This window comes from Cyprinodon tularosa, unplaced genomic scaffold, assembly GCF_016077235.1.
Source record: "Cyprinodon tularosa strain WSP-4 unplaced genomic scaffold, ASM1607723v1 ctg27, whole genome shotgun sequence".
NCBI classification, from domain to species: domain Eukaryota; kingdom Metazoa; phylum Chordata; class Actinopteri; order Cyprinodontiformes; family Cyprinodontidae; genus Cyprinodon; species Cyprinodon tularosa.
The window spans coordinates 2,101,135-2,121,281 of record NW_024038974.1 but is presented as its reverse complement, the minus strand read 5'-3'; the positions used below and the strand labels follow the sequence as shown (position 1 = coordinate 2,121,281).

At 37.0% G+C, this 20,147-nt stretch overlaps 1 protein-coding gene across 6 annotated transcripts in view; it reads left to right on the top strand.

Annotated features, from left to right (window-relative positions):
- The window catches only part of mcf2a (MCF.2 cell line derived transforming sequence a), a 36,279-nt gene that overhangs the window by 7,580 nt on the left and 8,552 nt on the right, over window positions 1-20,147 (top strand). For 3 of the 6 annotated variants that reach the window (XM_038289588.1, XM_038289591.1, XM_038289592.1), the window contains exons 2-22: window positions 109-177; window positions 320-434; window positions 813-903; window positions 9,869-9,988; window positions 10,359-10,475; window positions 10,625-10,774; window positions 10,859-10,974; window positions 11,052-11,178; window positions 11,515-11,634; window positions 12,393-12,584; window positions 12,666-12,857; window positions 12,940-13,111; window positions 14,609-14,685; window positions 15,714-15,799; window positions 15,936-16,002; window positions 16,107-16,222; window positions 17,300-17,369; window positions 17,459-17,551; window positions 17,836-17,928; window positions 18,120-18,245; window positions 18,360-18,581. In XM_038289588.1, the coding sequence (XP_038145516.1) occupies window positions 109-177; window positions 320-434; window positions 813-903; window positions 9,869-9,988; window positions 10,359-10,475; window positions 10,625-10,774; window positions 10,859-10,974; window positions 11,052-11,178; window positions 11,515-11,634; window positions 12,393-12,584; window positions 12,666-12,857; window positions 12,940-13,111; window positions 14,609-14,685; window positions 15,714-15,799; window positions 15,936-16,002; window positions 16,107-16,222; window positions 17,300-17,369; window positions 17,459-17,551; window positions 17,836-17,928; window positions 18,120-18,245; window positions 18,360-18,581 (2,531 nt within the window). Of the gene's footprint in view, window positions 1-108; window positions 178-319; window positions 435-812; window positions 904-3,256; window positions 3,450-9,868; window positions 10,038-10,358; window positions 10,476-10,624; window positions 10,775-10,858; window positions 10,975-11,051; window positions 11,179-11,514; window positions 11,635-12,392; window positions 12,585-12,665; window positions 12,858-12,939; window positions 13,112-14,608; window positions 14,686-15,713; window positions 15,800-15,935; window positions 16,003-16,106; window positions 16,223-17,299; window positions 17,370-17,458; window positions 17,552-17,835; window positions 17,929-18,119; window positions 18,246-18,359; window positions 18,582-20,147 lie in introns of those variants that run through there. The other 3 variants (XM_038289589.1, XM_038289593.1, XM_038289594.1) reach the window with 3 other exon arrangements.

Sequence of the window (20,147 nt, the reverse complement as noted above, 5' to 3'; positions counted from 1 at the left end):
TTAATTATTTCATAAATATTGAAATACAAAACATAACATGCATCATATCAAATTCATAGGTAAATTGAGTGGTGCATCTCAGTGTTTATTTTATGTATCATGTTGTAGAGGTGACTGTTCCTGTCAGCCTGAAGGAAGTGGGAGGATATATAGAGAAACAAGTTGCATACCTATCAGGTGAGTGTAGCTTTTATGATATATACCCTTACATTTTTACATTTATATTTATAGGTTGATGCTGTGTGTGTTCATATGTATGTCTGTCTGTATAAATGTATAAACAGTATACCATTATGTTTATTTGTTTTACTCTCTCTAGGAGGACGTGGGGAAGACTCCAGCGTCATCATTACCCTCCCAGAGTGCTCAGCGTTCAGTGACATTCCAGAGGACGCTTTAGCCAAAGTCTTTACCTACCTCACTCTCATTCCTCGGTGCGTCCTCCATCTTTGAGCTGCTCTGACTCTCTCTCCTTCTGCACTGCACCAAAACCTTGTATTCTGAGCACAGGAGCCACTGCTGATCTGTAGCTCAGGATCAAATGTCCTATTGATGCCTTTTTTGTCATAACCTCATCCCTCCAGAGATCAGGAAATACTGTAATAAAGCAGATCGGGGGCTTATTTTCTGCATGTTGCATGCCAAGATTTTGCCTCATCAAGACATATTGTCAACAATTTGATAAAAATGGAAGATGGAATTGAATTAAGTGTGATAATTCAAATACATGTTCTTTTTAGATCAATGAAAAATCCAATCCCAAATTTGCAAAAACTGCAACTAATAAAATGGATGCACTTTTTAATTGGCAGAACCCGACAACCTGGAGTTAAGTTTATCATCATCTTAGACCGAAGACTGGATACATGGGCCTCTATCAAAGCTGCTCTTGCCAGGATAGCAGTAAGTTTTACCTTTCTCTTTGGCATTAAAGCAGTTATATAGAAGTTGTAAAATTGGACCTCTTAAGCACTATACTGCTGTACCTTTACACTCAGGTGCTATTTTATCTGATAAATCAAACCCTTTCTTCCTTCGTTCGTTCCTTCGTTCGTTCCTTCGTTCGTTCCTTCGTTCGTTCGTTCGTTCCTTCCTTCCTTCCTTCCTTCCTTCCTTGGTCTTGTACTTTAATTCAAAGTTGTTATTTTTAGCAGATTCAGACAGCTGAATGTTGAAAAAAACTCTAAATTATGTCACAGACTGCATCAAACTGACATTTTCAATGCGTTTTTTTTTTTTTTTTTTTTTGCACTATGTTTTTCCCCCACAATGTTTACATTTGATCACTGCTGCCCTTTAAGTAAATGGAAATGTCATGAGAGCTGTACAAAACGAAATTTCGTTTGGTATAAACTCTGTGTATACAAAATGACAATACAGGTGCTGGTCATAAAATTAGAATATCATGAAAAAGTAGATTGATTTCAGTAATTCCATTTAAAAAGTGAAACTTGTATATTATATTCATACATTACATACAAACTCATATATTTCAGATGTTTATTTTGTTTAATTTTGATGATTACAAATGACAACAAATGAAAATCTCAAATTCATCATATCAGAAAATTAGAATATTACTGAAGACCAATAAAAACAAAGGATTTATAGAAATGTTGGCCAACTGAAAAGTATGAACATGAAAAGTATGAGCATGTACAGCACTCAGTATTTAGTTGGGCCTCCTTTGGCCTGTATTACTGCAGCAATGCGGCGTGGCATGGAGTCGATCAGTCTGTGGCACTGCTCAGGTGTTATGATAGCCCAGGTTGCTCTAATAGTGGCTTTTAGCTCTTCTGAATTGTTGGGTCTGGTGTATTGCATCTTCTTCTTCACAATAAGGTCAGGAGAGTTTGCTGGCCAATTAAGAACACGGATACCATGGTCCTTCAACCAGGTACTGGTAGCTTTGGCACTGTGTGCAGGTGCCAAGTCCTGTTGGAAAATGAAATCTGCATCTCCAAAAAGTTGGTCAGATGCAGGAAGCATGAAGTGCTCTAAAACTTCCTGGTATGTGGCTGCGTTGACCCTGGACCTCAGAAAACACAATGGACCAACACCAGCAGATGACATGGCACCCCAAACCATCACTGACTGTGGAAACTTTACACTGGACTTCAAGCAACGTGGATGAAGTGCCTCTCTTCTTTTCCTCCAGACTCTGGGACCTTGATTTCCAAAGGAAATGCAAAATTTACTTTCATCAGAGAACATGACTTTGGACCACTCACCAGCAGTCCAGTCCTGTTTCTCTTTAGCCCAGGCAAGACGCTTCTGACGCTGTCTGTGGTTCAAGAGTGGCTTGACACAAGGAATGCGACAGCAGAAACCCATGTCTTTCATACGTCTGTGTGTGGTGGTTCTTGAAGCACTCACTCCAGCTGCAGTCCACTCTTTTTGAATCTCCCCCACATTTTTGAATGGGTTTTGTTTCACAATCCTCTCCAGGGTGCGGTTATCTCTCTTGCTTGTACACTTTTTTCGACCACATCTTTTCCTTCCCTTCGCCTCTCTATTAATGTGCTTGGACACTGAGCTCTGTGAACAGCCAGCCTCTTTAGCGATGACCTTTTGTGTCTTGCCCTCCTTGTGCAAGGTGTCGATGGTCGTCTTTTGGACAACTGTCAAGTCAGCAGTCTTCTCCATGATTGTGTAGCCTATAGAACTAGACTGAAAGACCATTTAAAGGCTTTTGCAGGTGGTTTGAGTTAATTAGCTGATTAGAGTGTGGCACCAGGGGCCATCAATTTTGAACCTTTTCACAATATTCTAATTTTCTGATATGATGAATTTGAGATTTTCATTTGTTGTCATTTGTAATCATCAAAATTAAACAAAATAAACATCTGAAATATATGAGTTTGTATGTAATGTATGAATATAATATACAAGTTTCACTTTTTAAATGGAATTACTGAAATCAATCTACTTTTTCATGATATTCTAATTTTATGACCAGCACCTGTAAATGTCTTAAGGAGTTGCTCTCCATGGTCCTGACCTGGATCTCTGTAAGGTAATTTCCCCATTCATGTATAAGCAGCCATGTTCAGCTTGATTTAGCCGTCCTCGCATTGTTTTCATTGGATCCTATCCATGCCGTGTATATAGAGAGGCCCCTCTGCATACTGTTGAAAATACATTAGTAAGCAAAATCTGCGCGATGACGCGGGAAGCTGAATCTCCGGAGGGGAGGAAGGATGAGGGGGGAGGCCAGGCGGGAGGAGTAAGTGTTCCAGAGTTGCGCTGCCACCCTCTATAGCAGAGGCACAAGGCGGCAGCAGAGCTCCGGCTGTTGCCAGGCGGTCGGAGGAAGGCGCTGCTCTATCTTCCATGGCACTGATATTTCTGCGAGGACCAAATAATAGATATATATGTTAGAGATGGCTTCCAACACCATGACCGATTGCTTTTACCACCGACCTTTGCCAAAGATCCGGAGGAGCCCGGTAATGAGTGCTTAATGTATTTTCATTTCTGCTGTGAGGAGTTTGGATGGAAGTTTTTGGGCGGCTCTTATAGGGGGAATGCGGTAGCGCAGCTCACTGTAGCACTGCGGCTCCGAGGGAGATAATGCTTAGTCACGGTGCTGCCAGTCTGCGTCTCCATGAATAGACTTTTAAAATGATTGTGTGCCTAAGGGAAGAGTGCATACGGCTAAATAAATCTGCAAACTATTAAGCAAAAAAAGGTTGTTTTTTACTGTATGCTTGAAGGTTAAAAACAGTGAGATGGAAAATTCATTTACGCTTAAGCATAAATGAAATGCTTTTTAAGTATATTTCCCAATAAGCCATTATTTGTGTCTTCTTTTGGCATCAGCCTTTGTGCCTTAACACAGCTGCAGGGTCAGTCAATGACCTCAAACGATCTAGGGTCAAAATGCTCCAAAATGTGTCCATGAAGAGGTGAAAAATAAATCTAAAAGCAGGTTAAGACTCACTACTGAAGCTACATAATCGAGAGCTATCTTAAAATGTCTACATGTTGCACTGTGTCAGCTTTTTTTTTTTTAGCAGTAATCTCTCTATATATATATTTTAATATTTTTGAAGGAATACATATTCCAATTTTAAACCCTTTCTTCTGAGCAGGTTTGGCGCTTGCAGCCCAAGATATTTATATTCTTCCATGTCTGAGGAGTAGAATTAAGTTTTAAAAGTGTAGAAGGGGAGTGAATACATAGAGAATGCAGACAAAAATTACCAGAGGGATGAATATATCTATAGAACTATAAGTATAGTTATCAACACATAACACAGGGGCCAAAGCAGGGAAAAGTAAAGATAAAGTCTTCCAATGTAAAGGATGTGATACCATTAGGACTGCAACTAATAATTATTTTGCAAACTGTAGGTTTTTTTTTTTTTTTTTGATTAATCAATTAATAATCAGATAGCCAAAGGTTCCTCAAAGAAACTAAACTAAGAAATTATATATTAGATGTGGTGATTGGATGATAACTCTTGATACTGATATATTTAGTCACTGCATTTGTGCACTTGGTTCAGACACTGAGGGGGAAAAAAGTTATTCAGCTTTAGCTAATTGTAAGCAAGCGAATAAAAACAAAACAAACAAAAACATTTGACCAAAGCAGTTTTCAAATTAATAGTTATCATTGAGCCTCATAACTATTGTAAAAACAGAGGGGGGAAAAGTTTACTGCCATAGTGCAAGGACATGCCTGCGAAGGTTTATACACGTCTGACTTTCTGTTCAAATTATACCATATACAGGCATAAATCGTACCTCAGCAAAGGTTTTTGAGCTTTTTTGGTGCCACTTAAAGCCAAGATTTTAGCTGTTTAATAATCAACCCTAAGCTCATTCGTTTGTTTAGAGTGACCTGATCTAATAAACTTTTTATTTTAGTTGTGAACAGAATATTTGGGTTTTGCAGTCTACATTTCATAAATGTTTATGGTTGTGAGATAGATGGAGAGTAGATGAAGAGATGGCAGGCGTAAAACTGCTTGGACAATTCTTTTTAAATCATGTTACAAACGTAAGCACATATTCCTTTGATGTATTTCTGCAATGAACAAAAACTGTTAATTTCAGAAGCTATTTTCATCTGTGCTGCCAAAAATGTTGTCCTCACCAATACTTGATAGTGCCTATCATAAGCGTCGTTAGACCTATTTAAGGGTGGTTTCAGTCATCCTTTCTTTGGCATTAGCCACCCTATAATTATTTTGCTATTTAAAAAAAAATATATATATTTTTTTCTGTATTTATTTTTTCCTCATATTTTCCCAAAACAAATGCAGTAAAGCACCGAATAAAAGCCATAAAGAAGACAAGTTAATCTGAACAATCATAGGCGTAACTTCCTTAAGGACTGGTGTGGACATGTCCCCACCAATCTTGACCGGTAGGGGGACAGTCCCCACCAATATGTTGTACACGTATTTTGCTTTCGGTGCTGTGTATATCTGATTAAAACCCCATTCATGCCGCTCCTCAGAAAGAAAGTAAAAAAAGTTCTCCCCGCTGCTCACCGTCCACAAACCCCGACAAAAAACTCAGAAAAAATAATCTGTTGCATCTCGCTTTCTCCCCATCACCCCCCTCTATGAGGTGCCCCCAGGGACATAAATCAGAATTAACTTGCATATACACATATTAAATTACACTCTTCCATATAATATACTGAAAACCTCACACAAACACTAGTAAAAAGCTCTCACATAAACTAGTGAAAACATTTACCTCTTATATAATCTACTCAAAAGCTCTCATACAAAGTAGTGAGAGAACTGTTCATATAAACTGGTGAAAAGCTTTACCTTTCATACACACTACTAGAACGCTCTCATATACACTATTAGAAAGCTCTCATATACACTATTAGAAAGCTCTCATATACACTACTAGAATGCTCTCATATACACTATTAGAACGCTCTCATATACACTATTAGAACGCTCTCATATACACTATTAGAAAGCTCTCATATACACTACTAGAATGCTCTCATATACACTATTAGAACGCTCTCATATACACTATTAGAACGCTCTCATATACACTATTAGAAAGCTCTCATGTACACTATTAGAACGCTCTCATATACACTATTAGAAAGCTCTCATATACACTACAAGAATGCTCTCATATACACTATTAGAACGCTCTCATATACACTATTAGAACGCTCTCATATACACTATTAGAACGCTCTCATATACACTATTAGAAAGCTCTCATATACACTACTAGAATGCTCTCATATACACTATTAGAACGCTCTCATATACACTATTAGAACGCTCTCATATACACTATTAGAACGCTCTCATATACACTATTAGAACGCTCTCATATACACTATTAGAACGCTCTCATATACACTATTAGAAAGCTCTCATATACACTACTAGAATGCTCTCATATACACTATTAGAACGCTCTCATATACACTATTAGAACGCTCTCATATACACTACTAGAAGGCTCTCATATACACTACTAGAACGCTCTCATACACGCTACTAGAAAGCTCTCAAACACACTACTGGAAAGCTTTCATACACACTATTAGAAAGCTAAAATATATGGTCCCCCTCCTTTAATTTAGGCAAACATTGCTCAAATATCACCGAATCCAGATGGTTTGTTGTTGATGAAGAGAGGAATAAACACAGTTTAAGATTTGCAGCTAAATTAATTTGTTTCCATATTATGGAACTGCTATCAGGCACTTCCCATCATCTTATATCAGTAATAAAAAATTATAAATACAAATTTGGTATTTGGTGACTTGACTTTTATTTCTGTCAGGCTGAAGTGACAAAACTTGGAAAGAGACTGATTCTCTTGGCGTTCAAAATAACAACACAAAACAGCATAAGAAAACCGCATTTATTTTTTTTATTTTACAATTTTGTAAACAACAGCGGCTGATTAAACTAAATGTCTCAACCTTGTATAATTTTACGACTTTTTATTTAACCAAGAAATGATCCGAAAGGCCTGGGAAATGATCAGATCCGCTTATGTGGCTGCAATGCGCGGCGCGCTCCCGACACAGGTGGAACAGATTTTCACATGGGAACAGGATTTCGCACAACACCGGAAAAGGCTCTCTGTTGAAGCAAAAACATAAAAAATAAAGTCGAGTAATGCCCATGCTTCTGTGAGTTGTTTAGCGGATAGCTGAGCATGAATCAATAATTTTATTTAATACAATTTCGGCCGGAGATAGCACAAAATGTACGGAGCTAGCCAGAATGACCTCCGTTTAAAACAACTTCCGGTGTAATGACGGTCCTTCCTGTTTCACTGAAACACCTTCCGTTTCAACTGAAATCCGCTAATAGCTTTTCAGTAGTGTGTATGAGAGCTTTCTAGTAGCGTGTATGAGAGCCTTCTAGTAATGTATATGAGAGCTTTCTAATAGTGTATATGAGAGCGTTCTAATAGTGTATATGAGAGCTTTCTAATAGTGTATATGAGAGCGTTCTAATAGTGTATATGAGAGCCTTCTAATAGTGTATATGAGAGCTTTCTAATAGTGTATATGAGAGCTTTCTAATAGTGTATATGAGAGCGTTCTAATAGTGTATATGAGAGCGTTCTAATAGTGTATATGAGAGCGTTCTAATAGTGTATATGAGAGCGTTCTAATAGTGTATATGAGAGCTTTCTAGTAGTGTATATGAGAGCTTTCTAATAGTGTATATGAGAGCTTTCTAATAGTGTATATGAAAGCTTTCTAGTAGTGTGTATGAAAGGTAAAGCTTTTCACCAGTTTATATTAACAGTTCTCACTACTTTGCATGAGAGCTTTTGAGTAGATTATATAAGAGGTAAATGCTTTTTACTAGTGTTTGTGTGAGGTTTTCTGTATATTATATGGAAGAGTGTAATTTAATATGTGTATATGCAAGTTAATTCTGATTTATGTCCCTGGGGGCACCTCATACCCCTCCGCCCTCTCCCCATAACATTTAAATTGAAGATATACGCGGGTGACGGGTCGGGTTCGGTAGTTATCCTAACGGGTTCGGGCGGGTGCGGGTTGGTAAAACTCGACCCATGCAGGTCTCTAAGCTACACTATATTCAGTATCGTTGCCATAGAAACAGACAACAGCGCCAATATATCAGAATTATACTAAAACACACGCAAATAATTTCCCACATAAAAAACAGGACTTTCAGTCCATTACAGTTTTCCGTTTTTAGAGGGTTGTTTATTTTGCGTTTATTAAGTGATGGCTGTGGTATATTAGCTTTCACTGCTATAAGCTTTCGCAGCAGTAATTGATTAATTTAAACACCTGCTCTACTGATGGTCTATCGGAGTTGGTGTTTAGGTTGAACATAAAGAACACCTTTTATTTGAAGCTTCTTATAGCTACTGTTTTAATCCCGGCTTTACTTAAAACTTTTTCCTGACTTTGATAGTGTTGCCATTCAGTTGCAAGCACTGCGCCCCTTTTTCTTTTATATGTACACGTACATTTAAGATTTAGCGTGTTAAGTTGACAACTCATGAGCAAGCTGCTTTTTGCAATCTAGCAGGAAGGTAAGGATAGGATCTTGTAGGTGTGACATCACTCTGCAGGGGGTCCAAAGATAAAAGATTTAAACAATTTTGGCATTGGAATTTCAGATTTAAGGGAGTTAGAAAGTTCACTTAGTAAAAGTGCAAATAATAAATCTGATTACCGATTACTTTTAAACTGGTTGAACATACTGCGACAGACTGGTGACCTCTCCAGGGTGATCCCACCTCTCACCCAGAACGTGGCTAGAGATATATGCACCAGCACCTCCTGATCCCACTGAGGGATAAGGTTAAAGAAAATGGATGGTTGAACATGGTCCGCTCTCCCAGATTCTATCAAATCAGTATTGATACCCTCAGGGGCGGATTTAGGAAATTTGGGGCCCTAGGCAAAGACAGGCAGGGGGCCCCCTGAGAAGAAAACCCATAAAACAGACCCATTCTACAGATAGAGAAATGTTAATAGAATAGACATCCATTATTTGTTCTAGGTTTTGTCCCTCTCTTCTTGTCCCTTTTTCCTCTCTATTTATCAGCGTTCTGATGGCATTTTAGCCAAAGGATTTTTATCAAAAACATAATTAATGTGCACAAATAAGGATTAGTTGTATTAACCATACATGGAAACAGAGTTTTATGGGACCCCCAGGAACTTGGGGCCCTAAGCAACTGCCTAGTATTGCCTAATGGTAAATCCCCCCCTGGATACCCTGCTGGTGGATGTTCCAGAAAGACGAGTTGCTTAATCATATTCTGCTTAAGGCCCCATAAGATCTTGTCCGAGTCCTGGTTTAAAAGTAAATTAATTTTAAAAAGTGACCCAAAATTGACTGTCAATAAATGTTCTACAAAATTGATATATTTATTTGATTTCTTTGATTTGTACTGTCTGTTTAGATTTATGTGATATTTTTTGCACAAAATATATAAGTGAATATTGTAACAGTTATGTTTTCAACTGTAAGCATTAAATTGATAAATGTTATTCGCATTTTTTTGGCTTTATCCTTTCCAACAAAAAAAAAAGGCGTCGCGCAGGTAGCTCCCTTTCCTTATGAGCCGTCCCCACCAACTTTCAAAACAAAGTTACACCCTTGTCTTAGACATCGCCTTAGCAGGTGCACTGAAAAAATTCGGCGCGCGCATGGCGCGCGCAATATCTTCTAGGGGCTGAGCCACCCTTGTCTCTTAAACCTAGAGACGCCCCTGGTGCCTATCATCTTCTCAATTAGGTGAGACTACAAGTAGTGCTTTGTGTCAGAAAAGTGTGTATCTGCTTTAAAAACTGCCAAAAAATTTTAAATATAAATTTTCTCTTTGAAATTGTATCTTTTCTTTCTTGCTCATCCAGGCCTCCTTTCCTGGGAACCTCCACCTGGTCTTGGTGCTCCGACCCACCAGCTTCTTCCATCGTACTGTAACAGATATTGGTTTCCGCTTCAGCCAGGATGACTTCATGCTCAAGATGCCAGTAAGGCAGCTACTCCTCAGTTACCAAATTTGTCTCACTTCATGACAAGGTACACCTCATTAATTGTTACATATGGGAGCGCCATAAGTCAAATATTTAGTGGTAAACTAACAGGGGTTTCAATATTTATTTTTAAATAGCATATTGTCCTATGCTATTATTTAATACAAATTGATAGTTTAAGTGAGAATGATATGTTTTCTTCTCTTGAGCATGCCAGATAGTCATATCATCTATCACATCAGGGTATTTAAGTTCCAGATCTATCATTTTCTGTCAATCAACTGTGTTTTAACAACTGCAAACTGAAAGATCTTTTGAAAAGAGGCACAGTCTTTTTGTGAGGGCTCAGTTCCTTCTACCTGTTTAGGTGGTGATGCTGAGTTCTGTCACAGACCTGCTCCGCTACATTGATGAAAATCAGCTGACATCAGAGTTTGGAGGAACTTTGGACTACTGTCACAGTGACTGGATTGTTTTACGGACGGTAAAGGATTCACAAAGGAGCTAGACTACTTACTTAACTTAAATTTTTATCTATAATAACACTTCCATTAGGTTACTGAATAACGCTGAGGATAAAAATGCACCAAATGATTAAATGTTTTTCTTTTTTTTGTCTGTTTTTCTTGAAAGGCTATTGAAAGTTTTGCAGTAACGGTAAAAGACATTGCTCAAATGTTACAAGGCTTTGGCACAGAGCTGGCAGAGGCAGAGCTACCCGATGAGGGAAAAGCCATCGAGCACCTCTTAGAGACTCACACTGCAAAGTATAAAAAGCTCAAGGTGAGGATTTTTGCAAGATGCATTTAATTACATAAACAAATGTGACCTGGAGCTGCATGTCTTATATAAACTTCTCTCTGGAAGGATGCAATAAGGTCTGTTTCAAAGGAAGGTTGCCATCTTCTGTCCAACCTGGAAACAACTGGGAAAGATGATGACTCCCAGTGGGATGTGAAACTGGACTGGGAGACAGTACAGAGGTAAATAATGTCTGCTGTTTCCTCTGTATTCCTAAAATACATCTATTTACTTCACCTCTACTACAATGGACTGACAGTTCCTCTGTTAGGCTCCTTGCACAGCTCAGAGACATGGAGTTGGCCTTTGACGGCTTCTTTGAGAAGCATCACCTGAAACTCCATCAGTACCTTCAGCTGCTTAGATATGAGCAAAGCTTTAAGGAGGTAAAGTTGGCACATATTTTATATTGAGAGGTTATGTTTTTGTATATTTGCCAGAGATTATTCTTCTTCTTAGATTCAACCCATTTAGAGGGAAAACGGGATGAATTTCTTAAGGCTGACATTTGATAAAAATAAAAGACTATGATATTTATCACTTCATAACCTAAGCAGTGATTGGAATCAGAATCAAAATTATTTCTGTTTTGAAATTTGATAGTTATCTCGATATCATTCAAAACCATACTTAATTAAGAGCTTAATCTACATACTGTATGTGTTAAAACCAGGGTTAGTGTCGATCTTTGTTCTTATAGTGTGATTTGTCCTTTTGTTTAGATGGAATTATGTCTTGAGCATCTAATGCAGCAAGAAAGAGAACTTTCCATAAATGTGAGCACGCTGGCCCAAACAGAGCAGGCTCTCAAAAGGCTCGACAGCCTGGAATCTAATGCACAGGTCAGTATGCCTCAGTCTGATCTTCAGCTTCTCCATATATGCTTTTACTTATTTCACTTAATTCATCATTATTTATCTTTATATCCCACCACAATAATTTCTGCACATCTGCCTGATTAAATGCTAGAATTATCTAAACTTAGGATTTATTCTTAAAGTAAAGAAAAATGCCTTAAATTTATATCCTTCCTCAGCCTGTAGGTTTCGATAGGACTTCATTTCTTGGTGGGTCTGCAGTTACTTCAAAATCTTTTATTTACAACTAATGAGTTGAATAAGACTTTTTTAAATGTCATAGTTTTTAAATATTGTTTCATTACCTTTAGGGTAGGCCATGTCTGAGGCACTCCTTAGTCTTCATGATGAATCTTCACAACAAAATGCTTAGTTTAGTTTTCCACATGCAGGCTTCTGTTTTTTGTAGACCAAATATCTGATGTATAATTAGAGTGCATTTTAATTGGAGTAAAGGGGATGGTACAAAGTAAAGTCACACTTTCCAGATTTGTATTAGTAAAAAAAAAAAAAGGAAAATCCATAATTTTTCCTGTCGTGTTTGCTGATAAAATAGATTCTTAATAAGGAAGTATTTATGAAACACATGTAACACATATTGCATAAACTATATACCTTGTACTAATAATATATGTTTTCATTTTTAATACGTTTATTTATTTCTTTTAAGTTTTAGATGGTACTTTATGAATGCACTGTTGATTCACTAACTCCAGTTTGTGTTCCCACTTTTTCTCAACCAGGAAGTGATATCACGGGCCCAGATCATCATCCTCCACGGACACCAGCTATCAGCAGGTCACCACTATGCCATGGCGCTCATTATGCAGCGCTGCAATGAGCTTCGCCACCACTGCGACACACTCTCTGCTGCTCTGAAGTCCAAGCACTCTTTTCTAATGCAAATGCACCAGCTCCTGCTTTGTCTTGGGCAGGTATTAAAAGCATAACTTTAGCATTTTTAAACAAAGAAAAACACAGATAATGCACATTATCTCTGTGCTTTCTGCCTCCAGGCCCAGACTTGGTGTGATGATGGAGCATATTTGTTGGCGAACCAACTAGTAGACAAGTCCCAGTCGAAGGAGGGTGCCCAGATAGCTTTAAGGGAAATAGATAAGTTCCTTGAGGGAGCGCCGTCTATGTTGAGCTCCGGTCATGATTTTCTAGCTATGGAGTATGAGGCAGTCATCACTCCTCACCTACAGGTTGGCTTATCTTAAATGCTAAATAATTTCTTTATTCTCTTCATCTTTGCTTCATTTGCTTTTTTTTCTGTGTCCTTGTAAGACTCAGATTGGGAACGTTTTTGAAAAGCATGCAGCAGTGCAGCAGATGATCCAGAACCGACAAGCTTGTTTAAGGAAGCTGGCAGACAGACATGTGCGACCGATCCAGCTTGTGGCCCCCAGGCCTGAGAACCAACCCCGCTCCAAATCCCCACTCTTTTCTCCAAAGCACGGTAAGGCATTACAATATTATCTGTGATATGTTTTATATAAATTAGTTTCAAATAGATATAACCCTATAAAACGGATCCTTGTTGGCAGGTAATCGGACCGGCAACTTGTAGTGTGCAAAAGACTGATATTAACCTCCAATGTGTGTTTTGGGATCCATATTGTTACCCATTTCATAGTGACTGCAGTCTTTCAACTACTTGTATTTTTCCTTTAGGGGCCATTCTTATTTTATCTAATCACAGGGTCCTACCACCGCCTGCTTGAACGGCCCTGGGGGGTTTGTGTCTCGACCCCTACAAAAGAATAAATGATACAAAGAGTCAGCCCACAGGGAAATATCTGACTGATCAACAGCCGCCATGCAACCTTGTGTCAATCATTAAAGAACCTTTTAGATCATCCTGTGCAACAAGAACACAAGCAAAACAAAGCAAAAACAAAGAGTGAAGCCAAACATTAGTAATCAGCTTTTTTATGTTGACATTTAAAGAACTCTTTGCTTTTACCAAACGTTTCTACTAGTGCTCCAGACTTTATGTATGTAGGAATCTTTTGCAATCAGTCAGCTGTTATTCAAACATAGTTTTTTTTTTAACTAAATGACTACATTTGTTTCGTTGAAGCAATAGTCTGTGTAGTCTGGGCTGTCAGGTTGGTTGAACTCATATTAAGTTTTCAGCGTATGTTTCACCTTTGCCTCCATCAGTAGTTTTTATTGACTGTTTTCAGATCAAATAATTTTTTATTTTTATAGTATTTTTATTCTTTTATTTTTATTTCTGTAACTGCGCGATTACCTCCTTTATATCTCTTGTCATTTATTCCCCACTGCTTGGCTTTTTACTGGTCCTTTAATTCTGCTGCTCAGCTCTCAGTCAGACCTCGATCTGCAAACCTTTAAAGTATTTCTTCTCCCTCTTCAATGCCATTTCTATGAATGAACACGTAGGTGTGGGGATTTGTAGCCTAATGGAAAAATCAGGGCGGTAATTATGCAGATTTACATTTCTCGGGAACGCACGCATAGGAGAATAAGTTAGAGAAATTTAAAGATAAGAATACGAAAATATTGTTGCATGAGGCCAAATGAGCCATAACATAAATTTAGAAGTGATAAAAACCTTCCAGGACCTCAGCTGATGACAATTTCAGGACAATAAATTAAGACAAACATAATTACTTCTTTCAAATCTTGTGTAAATTTTCATCAAATACATTTTTTTGTGTAGATGTCTTAGATCTTTCTCTTTTCAGTGTACAAAAACCTTTTTTTTTTTTTTTTTTTTTACCAATTCCCTGAGTAGATTCAGTATGCATTTATTTTTCAGTTATTGAACAATCAGCAACGGAATCTGTTTGGTTCTTCTTGTTTACTCTTACAGTAGGGTTTTGAATTAGTTGTCCTCTCAGTTTGCCTCCACAGTGTCTGAAACCTTCTATGCTACTCTCTAGTAATACTCAGTTATTTAACTAATGAGTCGATGTGTATTTTACAGGTGATGGTTTAAAGTTCACATTTGACATTTCTCTTCCTGGGAAAAAATCCTCGAGAAAAAGTCCAAACCCCAGAAAAGTGAGTAAAAAGGAACTCTGTTTCTTCATTTTTTTGTTTTCCTGTTTAGAATTGGTAAACTCTGGTTATCCTGCAGCAGGGATGTGCACAGGTAGACACTAGGTGGTGCTAGAGCACATGCCCTTTTTCCCTTTGGACAAACCCAATTTCTTTTTTTTTTTTTTAAGTCTTTGGCCCAAATTACAATTTATTAATTTAAAAACCTATAAAACCAAGAGTCTAGATTTTGGAATTTTGCTCCATCAGACAATTGTCCAGGTAATTAAACAAGCAGTTACCTCCTTCAGCAACCGGTTAGTTCATAGCACAACATATTTAATGGCCTCTACAAGGCGCCAAGGAATGTTTAAAATGTAATTCTTTGATTAAATTAGAGAAAAAATATTAATTTAAAGAATCTCATAGTAATTATTGATTTGCTGTAATGGTTCCTGTCAGGGACTCCCTGATGAAATCTATTTGACTCATGCTTTTTTCACCATAGTAACCTTTTGTCTGTTTAACATTTCATTTAAAAACAATCGTAAGGCCAAATGATTACAATTTGTAGAAATAATTTTAAAAAGTTCTATTTAGTTAAATTGGGACCTGTAGATTAAGTTGCATTTTCAATTTCTTTGTTCATTGGCAGGCATCTTGGACTGCAAAAAAATGACCTGAAAATATGTAACATTTCTGAAAAATAGCTGTATCGCCCCTAATGTGAGCAGGGGCAAATACAAATAACAAATATATGGTCCTTTCTGAGTTTACACAGGAAGATTTGTAGTGGTGCATTCTGTTGCAGCCATTTTTGTCTAAAAGAAATCATCCTTCTTACTTTAGCGCTAAACTTTAACCCCTGGGTCCTATTAATTTGTATTTCTACTAACGAACATTCCAAAAGAGTTATCCATTGCATGTTATTAACCGCCAGACCAACAGAACCAACAGAACCCCACCTTAAAAAAAAAGAAAAAAGAAAAAGACAAACTATAACTTTGTTTTAAATCTTAGATTCAGTAATGACCTTTTTCGGGTGTTTTCAGATAGAGGTGATGCATGACTACCAGGAGAGCCGGAGCTGTGTGTCGTACAGTCTGGATGGAGATGACAGCCCGGATCTCTTGAAGCGGTGAGGAGGAGAAACACGTCCGCCCCTCTGTCCTCAGTGTTGCTTTTGATGTTATGTACTCTGTGATTCTCTTTGCTGTGTGCTAATGATGCCTTCTGGCTGTCTCTTTATGTTTGTCTGTTTGTTTGTGTCTCAGTCATGTGATGAGGGAACTTATAGAGACTGAGAGGATCTATGTGGAGGAGCTGCTGTCAGTGCTACTGGTAGGAATCAGTTCAAAGAGGATGATAGTTGAATGCTGCCTTATATTTACTTTTGTCACCTATATTAGTTTTCTGAACATACTTTTCTGCTTTGGAAATTGCAGGGTTACAGGGCTGAGATGGATAACCCATCTCTGTCGACGCTTTTGCCACCGATTCTACGCAGTAAAAAAGATATTCTCTTTGGAAACATGCCTGAGATCTACAACTTTCACAGCAGGCAGGTTTATTAATCAGATTAAAAACCAGTGGATGCTGGTATTCTCTTCCCAGGCTTACTTCATGGACCAGAGAAGCTAGATATTTGGATCCCAATACACATTTTCTTAAATGTCCTTTTTTAGTATGGTTTTATTAGGTAAATAGATAGAAATAAAAATAATCAGATGGTTACAAAAAACGGAATAAATCAGATTTCATTTTAATGTCATGAGGGTTCTTAAAAAATAAAATACATAAAAGATATACCCCTTTCATACAGACTGCCAATTTTTGTCAGTTCTAGTACAGTAAAAAAACAGACAGACAGGTAGGCTAGTGTATCATATCAAATATGCTTTTGTTGCACTTTTTGTTTATTCATAATGATCATTATGATTCATAATGATCATTATGATTCATAATGATCAAAGTAAAATTTTGTTGAATATAATTTCCCCCACTAATCTATTAAATAGAGTCAGTGTTTGTTTGAACACAAAATTACAACCATGTTTTTCATTCAATATTATTGAATCATAATCATTTATATGACAGATTTCAAAAAGAGTTGATCAGGACTCTAAAGATAAATAAAACTATAAGAAAAAAAACAACAAAAATAATGGAAAAGAAACTGAAGTTGACACAGATGTGAGGCTTGAAAGTGAAACTAAAGCAAAATAAATAAATAAATAAATGCAGGAATAAAACTACTGTTGGCATAACACTATATTTATTTATTAAGTTTTATTTATTTATTTATGCTTTTATATTACATAAATCAGACTTCTTTTTGACTTTTGCGTCAGGTAAAATATATGCAAATGTATAATCTGAATTACTTGAATTACTGAATTACTAAATATACAAATATATGCGCCTTAGAAATGTCTCTCTTAATCTTTTTTTTTTGTTCAGGCCTCATTTTGTAACATATAGAATATCACATAGAGCTTTATTCATGACTGCTATGGTTCAAAGTGAGATCTGTTCATTCCCTTAACAGGATAAACAGGATAAAACAGAAATTTATATCAATCACTTTATTTTGATAAAAAAAAAAAAAGTCATGCTGATCTTCTCTCTAATGATCTAGAGTGTTCCTTCAAGACCTGGAAGGGTGTCTGGAGGCACCTGAAGCTGTCGGAACTTGTTTCCTCCATCGGGTTAGATTATAAATATTTATACTTAGAAAGCATAAGTCTTTTCTTTTTTGCAGTTTAAAAAAAAAAAATCCCGTTTTCTCAATTTTTAGAAAGAAAGTTTCCAGATGTATGAAATGTACTGTCAAAATAAGCCACGTTCTGAAGCACTATGGAGACAGTTCTCAGAGTGTCCCTTTTTTTCGGTAAGTTTTCAGTTATTTTACCGTTTTAACTGTATTTCTGCTGTCCAAGTAAGACAAAATATTTGATTATTATTATTATTTATGCTAAATAATAATAAATTAAAAAAATCAAGAATATAATTATTTAAAGAAATGTCAGAGCACTAGTTTTGCAATCCAACTATGTGTATAATTAATACAAATAATTGTGATATATGTGATTAATTCTACAAGTTAAAACTGGGGATGTGTCAGTGGCACACTGAATGAACCATATGGTAAATATATTTGTCTTTAATATGAAGGAGTGTCAAAAGAAGCTGGAGCACAAACTGGGCCTGGACTCCTACCTGCTGAAACCAGTCCAACGGCTCACAAAATACCAGTTGCTGCTCAAGGTTAGAAAGCGCATTATTGTTGGATAACGTATTATTCTTGAGGCAGACCTCAAATTTGCTTTCAACAAATAAAAAAGCCAGGATTTAACTATCAGATTTATTTTGTATGTTTTATGTGTGTTTAGTATGTTGTTTTATGCATATACACACCATTTCTGGGCATGAGCATTTTCCTATGTTTATATTCTTAGGAGCTGCTGAAGTACAGCCAAGATTGTGAGGGTAGTTCTGAGCTGCAGGAGGCACTGACAGCCATGCTGGATCTGCTCAAGTCAGTCAATGACTCCATGCATCAGATTGCAATTACAGGATATGAGGTTAAAACATTGTCTTTTCTTCTATGTCCTGATCCCTACACTGTAATTCTTTCTCAATAAATGTGACCCAGATATATCTCCAAAAGTCTGAAGTCCCTCCCTCTCCACATGTAGGGGGAAATCTGTGAACTGGGCCGTGTGCTCATGCAGGGCTCTTTTAGCGTGTGGATCAGCCACAAAAGAGGTCCCACACGGATGAAGGAGTTGGCTCGCTTCAAACCAATGCAGAGACACTTCTTCCTGTATGAAAGGGCTCTTCTTTTGTGTAAAAGAAGGGAGGATCACGGAGACAGCAGCGACAAGACTCCCTCCTACAGCTTCAAGCACTGTCTAAAGGTTGTTTATTGAACTCAGATATATATTTGTTCATATACATGACCGATCAGCAGAGATGGCAAAAGTACTCACTTTCCGTACTTGAGTAAAAGTACAGATACTTGTGTTAAAAAATACTCTGGTAAAAGTGGAAGTACTGATTAAACTTCTTTACTCAAGTAAAAGTATCAAAGTACAGGCTTGTAAATTTACTTAAAGTATAAAAGTAAAAGTAGAAACCACTTTTTTCATGCCGTTGCCTACATTTTAAATGGATGTCTGCCAATAGGACTAGATCTCCGTTGTGTTCATTTTCAATCATCTCGTCGTCCATGCTACTATGCTAACGCCACCGCCACCAAGCTGCAATGATTTGCCGCCAATGAATACCGCCGAATCTGTCGATTCATCTTGTAGTGGTGCTTCAAATGCAATGTAGATTCCCATCCAATTAGATTGAATTTGGTATTGATGACGTGAAAAATAATAACAGTAACTCCATTGAAATTATTCAAAACTAAAGTAACAAGCCAATTTTTTTAAAATGTAAGGAGTAGAAAGTACAGATATTTGTGTAAAAATGTAAGGAGTAGAAGTAAAAAGTCGCCATAAAAATAAGTAGTAAAGTAAAGTAAAAATATCAGAAAAATCTACTTGAGTACAGTAACGAAGTATTTGTACTTCGTTACTTCCCATCTCTGCCGATCAGGCTTAGTCAGACTAAAGGAAGAACAACTATGAACCACAATTTTAAATATTTCCACAGATTCTCTCACTTTGAATTTGCTTTGACTATGACATTCCAGTGCCTTGAATATATAACTATTTAAGCCACTTTGTTTGTGTTTAGAGTCTTTGCTCTGTTGGAATTTTAAACTATAATAGTTTTCCACTTTTTCCACTGGATTTTCTTCTTAGATTGTCCTGTATGGGCTTCATCACTCTCCCTAATCACTTTTTACTTTGTTGGAGAAACACCTTTAGGATAAAAATGTCTATTTCAATCTCATGAAACCAGAGAGCCCTATTTTTCTCCATTTTCTGTAATGCCCCTTACAGTACATGACTTTTGGTAAACTTTATTTTAAATAGTATATGGCATTTTTAACTCAGCTTTATTCTCCCCACTGCTCATCCATAAAGACGAATTATATCTGCCCTGCTAACAGCATATTTCAGCTAACTTTAGGATCTCCATATTTCTGCAACAGCTACCCCTAACCTCTTAGTAGTTTACCTTATGAAATTCTAAGTAGAGTCTTATGAGAAGGTGTTTGGTTAAACTGGTTTCTATTTAGGTGGATCAAAGTAAAGGGGTTGACATAGAGGGTCCGGATCTATGCTGCTCAAATAATGAGCCAGTACTTGAAAAAATGCATCAATCTACGTATTTGCAAAAGGCATGTTGCATAAAAGTATTTTGCATAAATCATATATTTGTGATCTACTGTGTAGGGCCATAAATGTGTTTAACCTGTTTCAAACATTGAATATATATATAATGCACGCAACCCTTTCAGAGTTTTAAATAAAATTTGATTTAGCAGTTTTACAGTTCTTCCTCTTGTTCTGTCAAATCCCCCAATT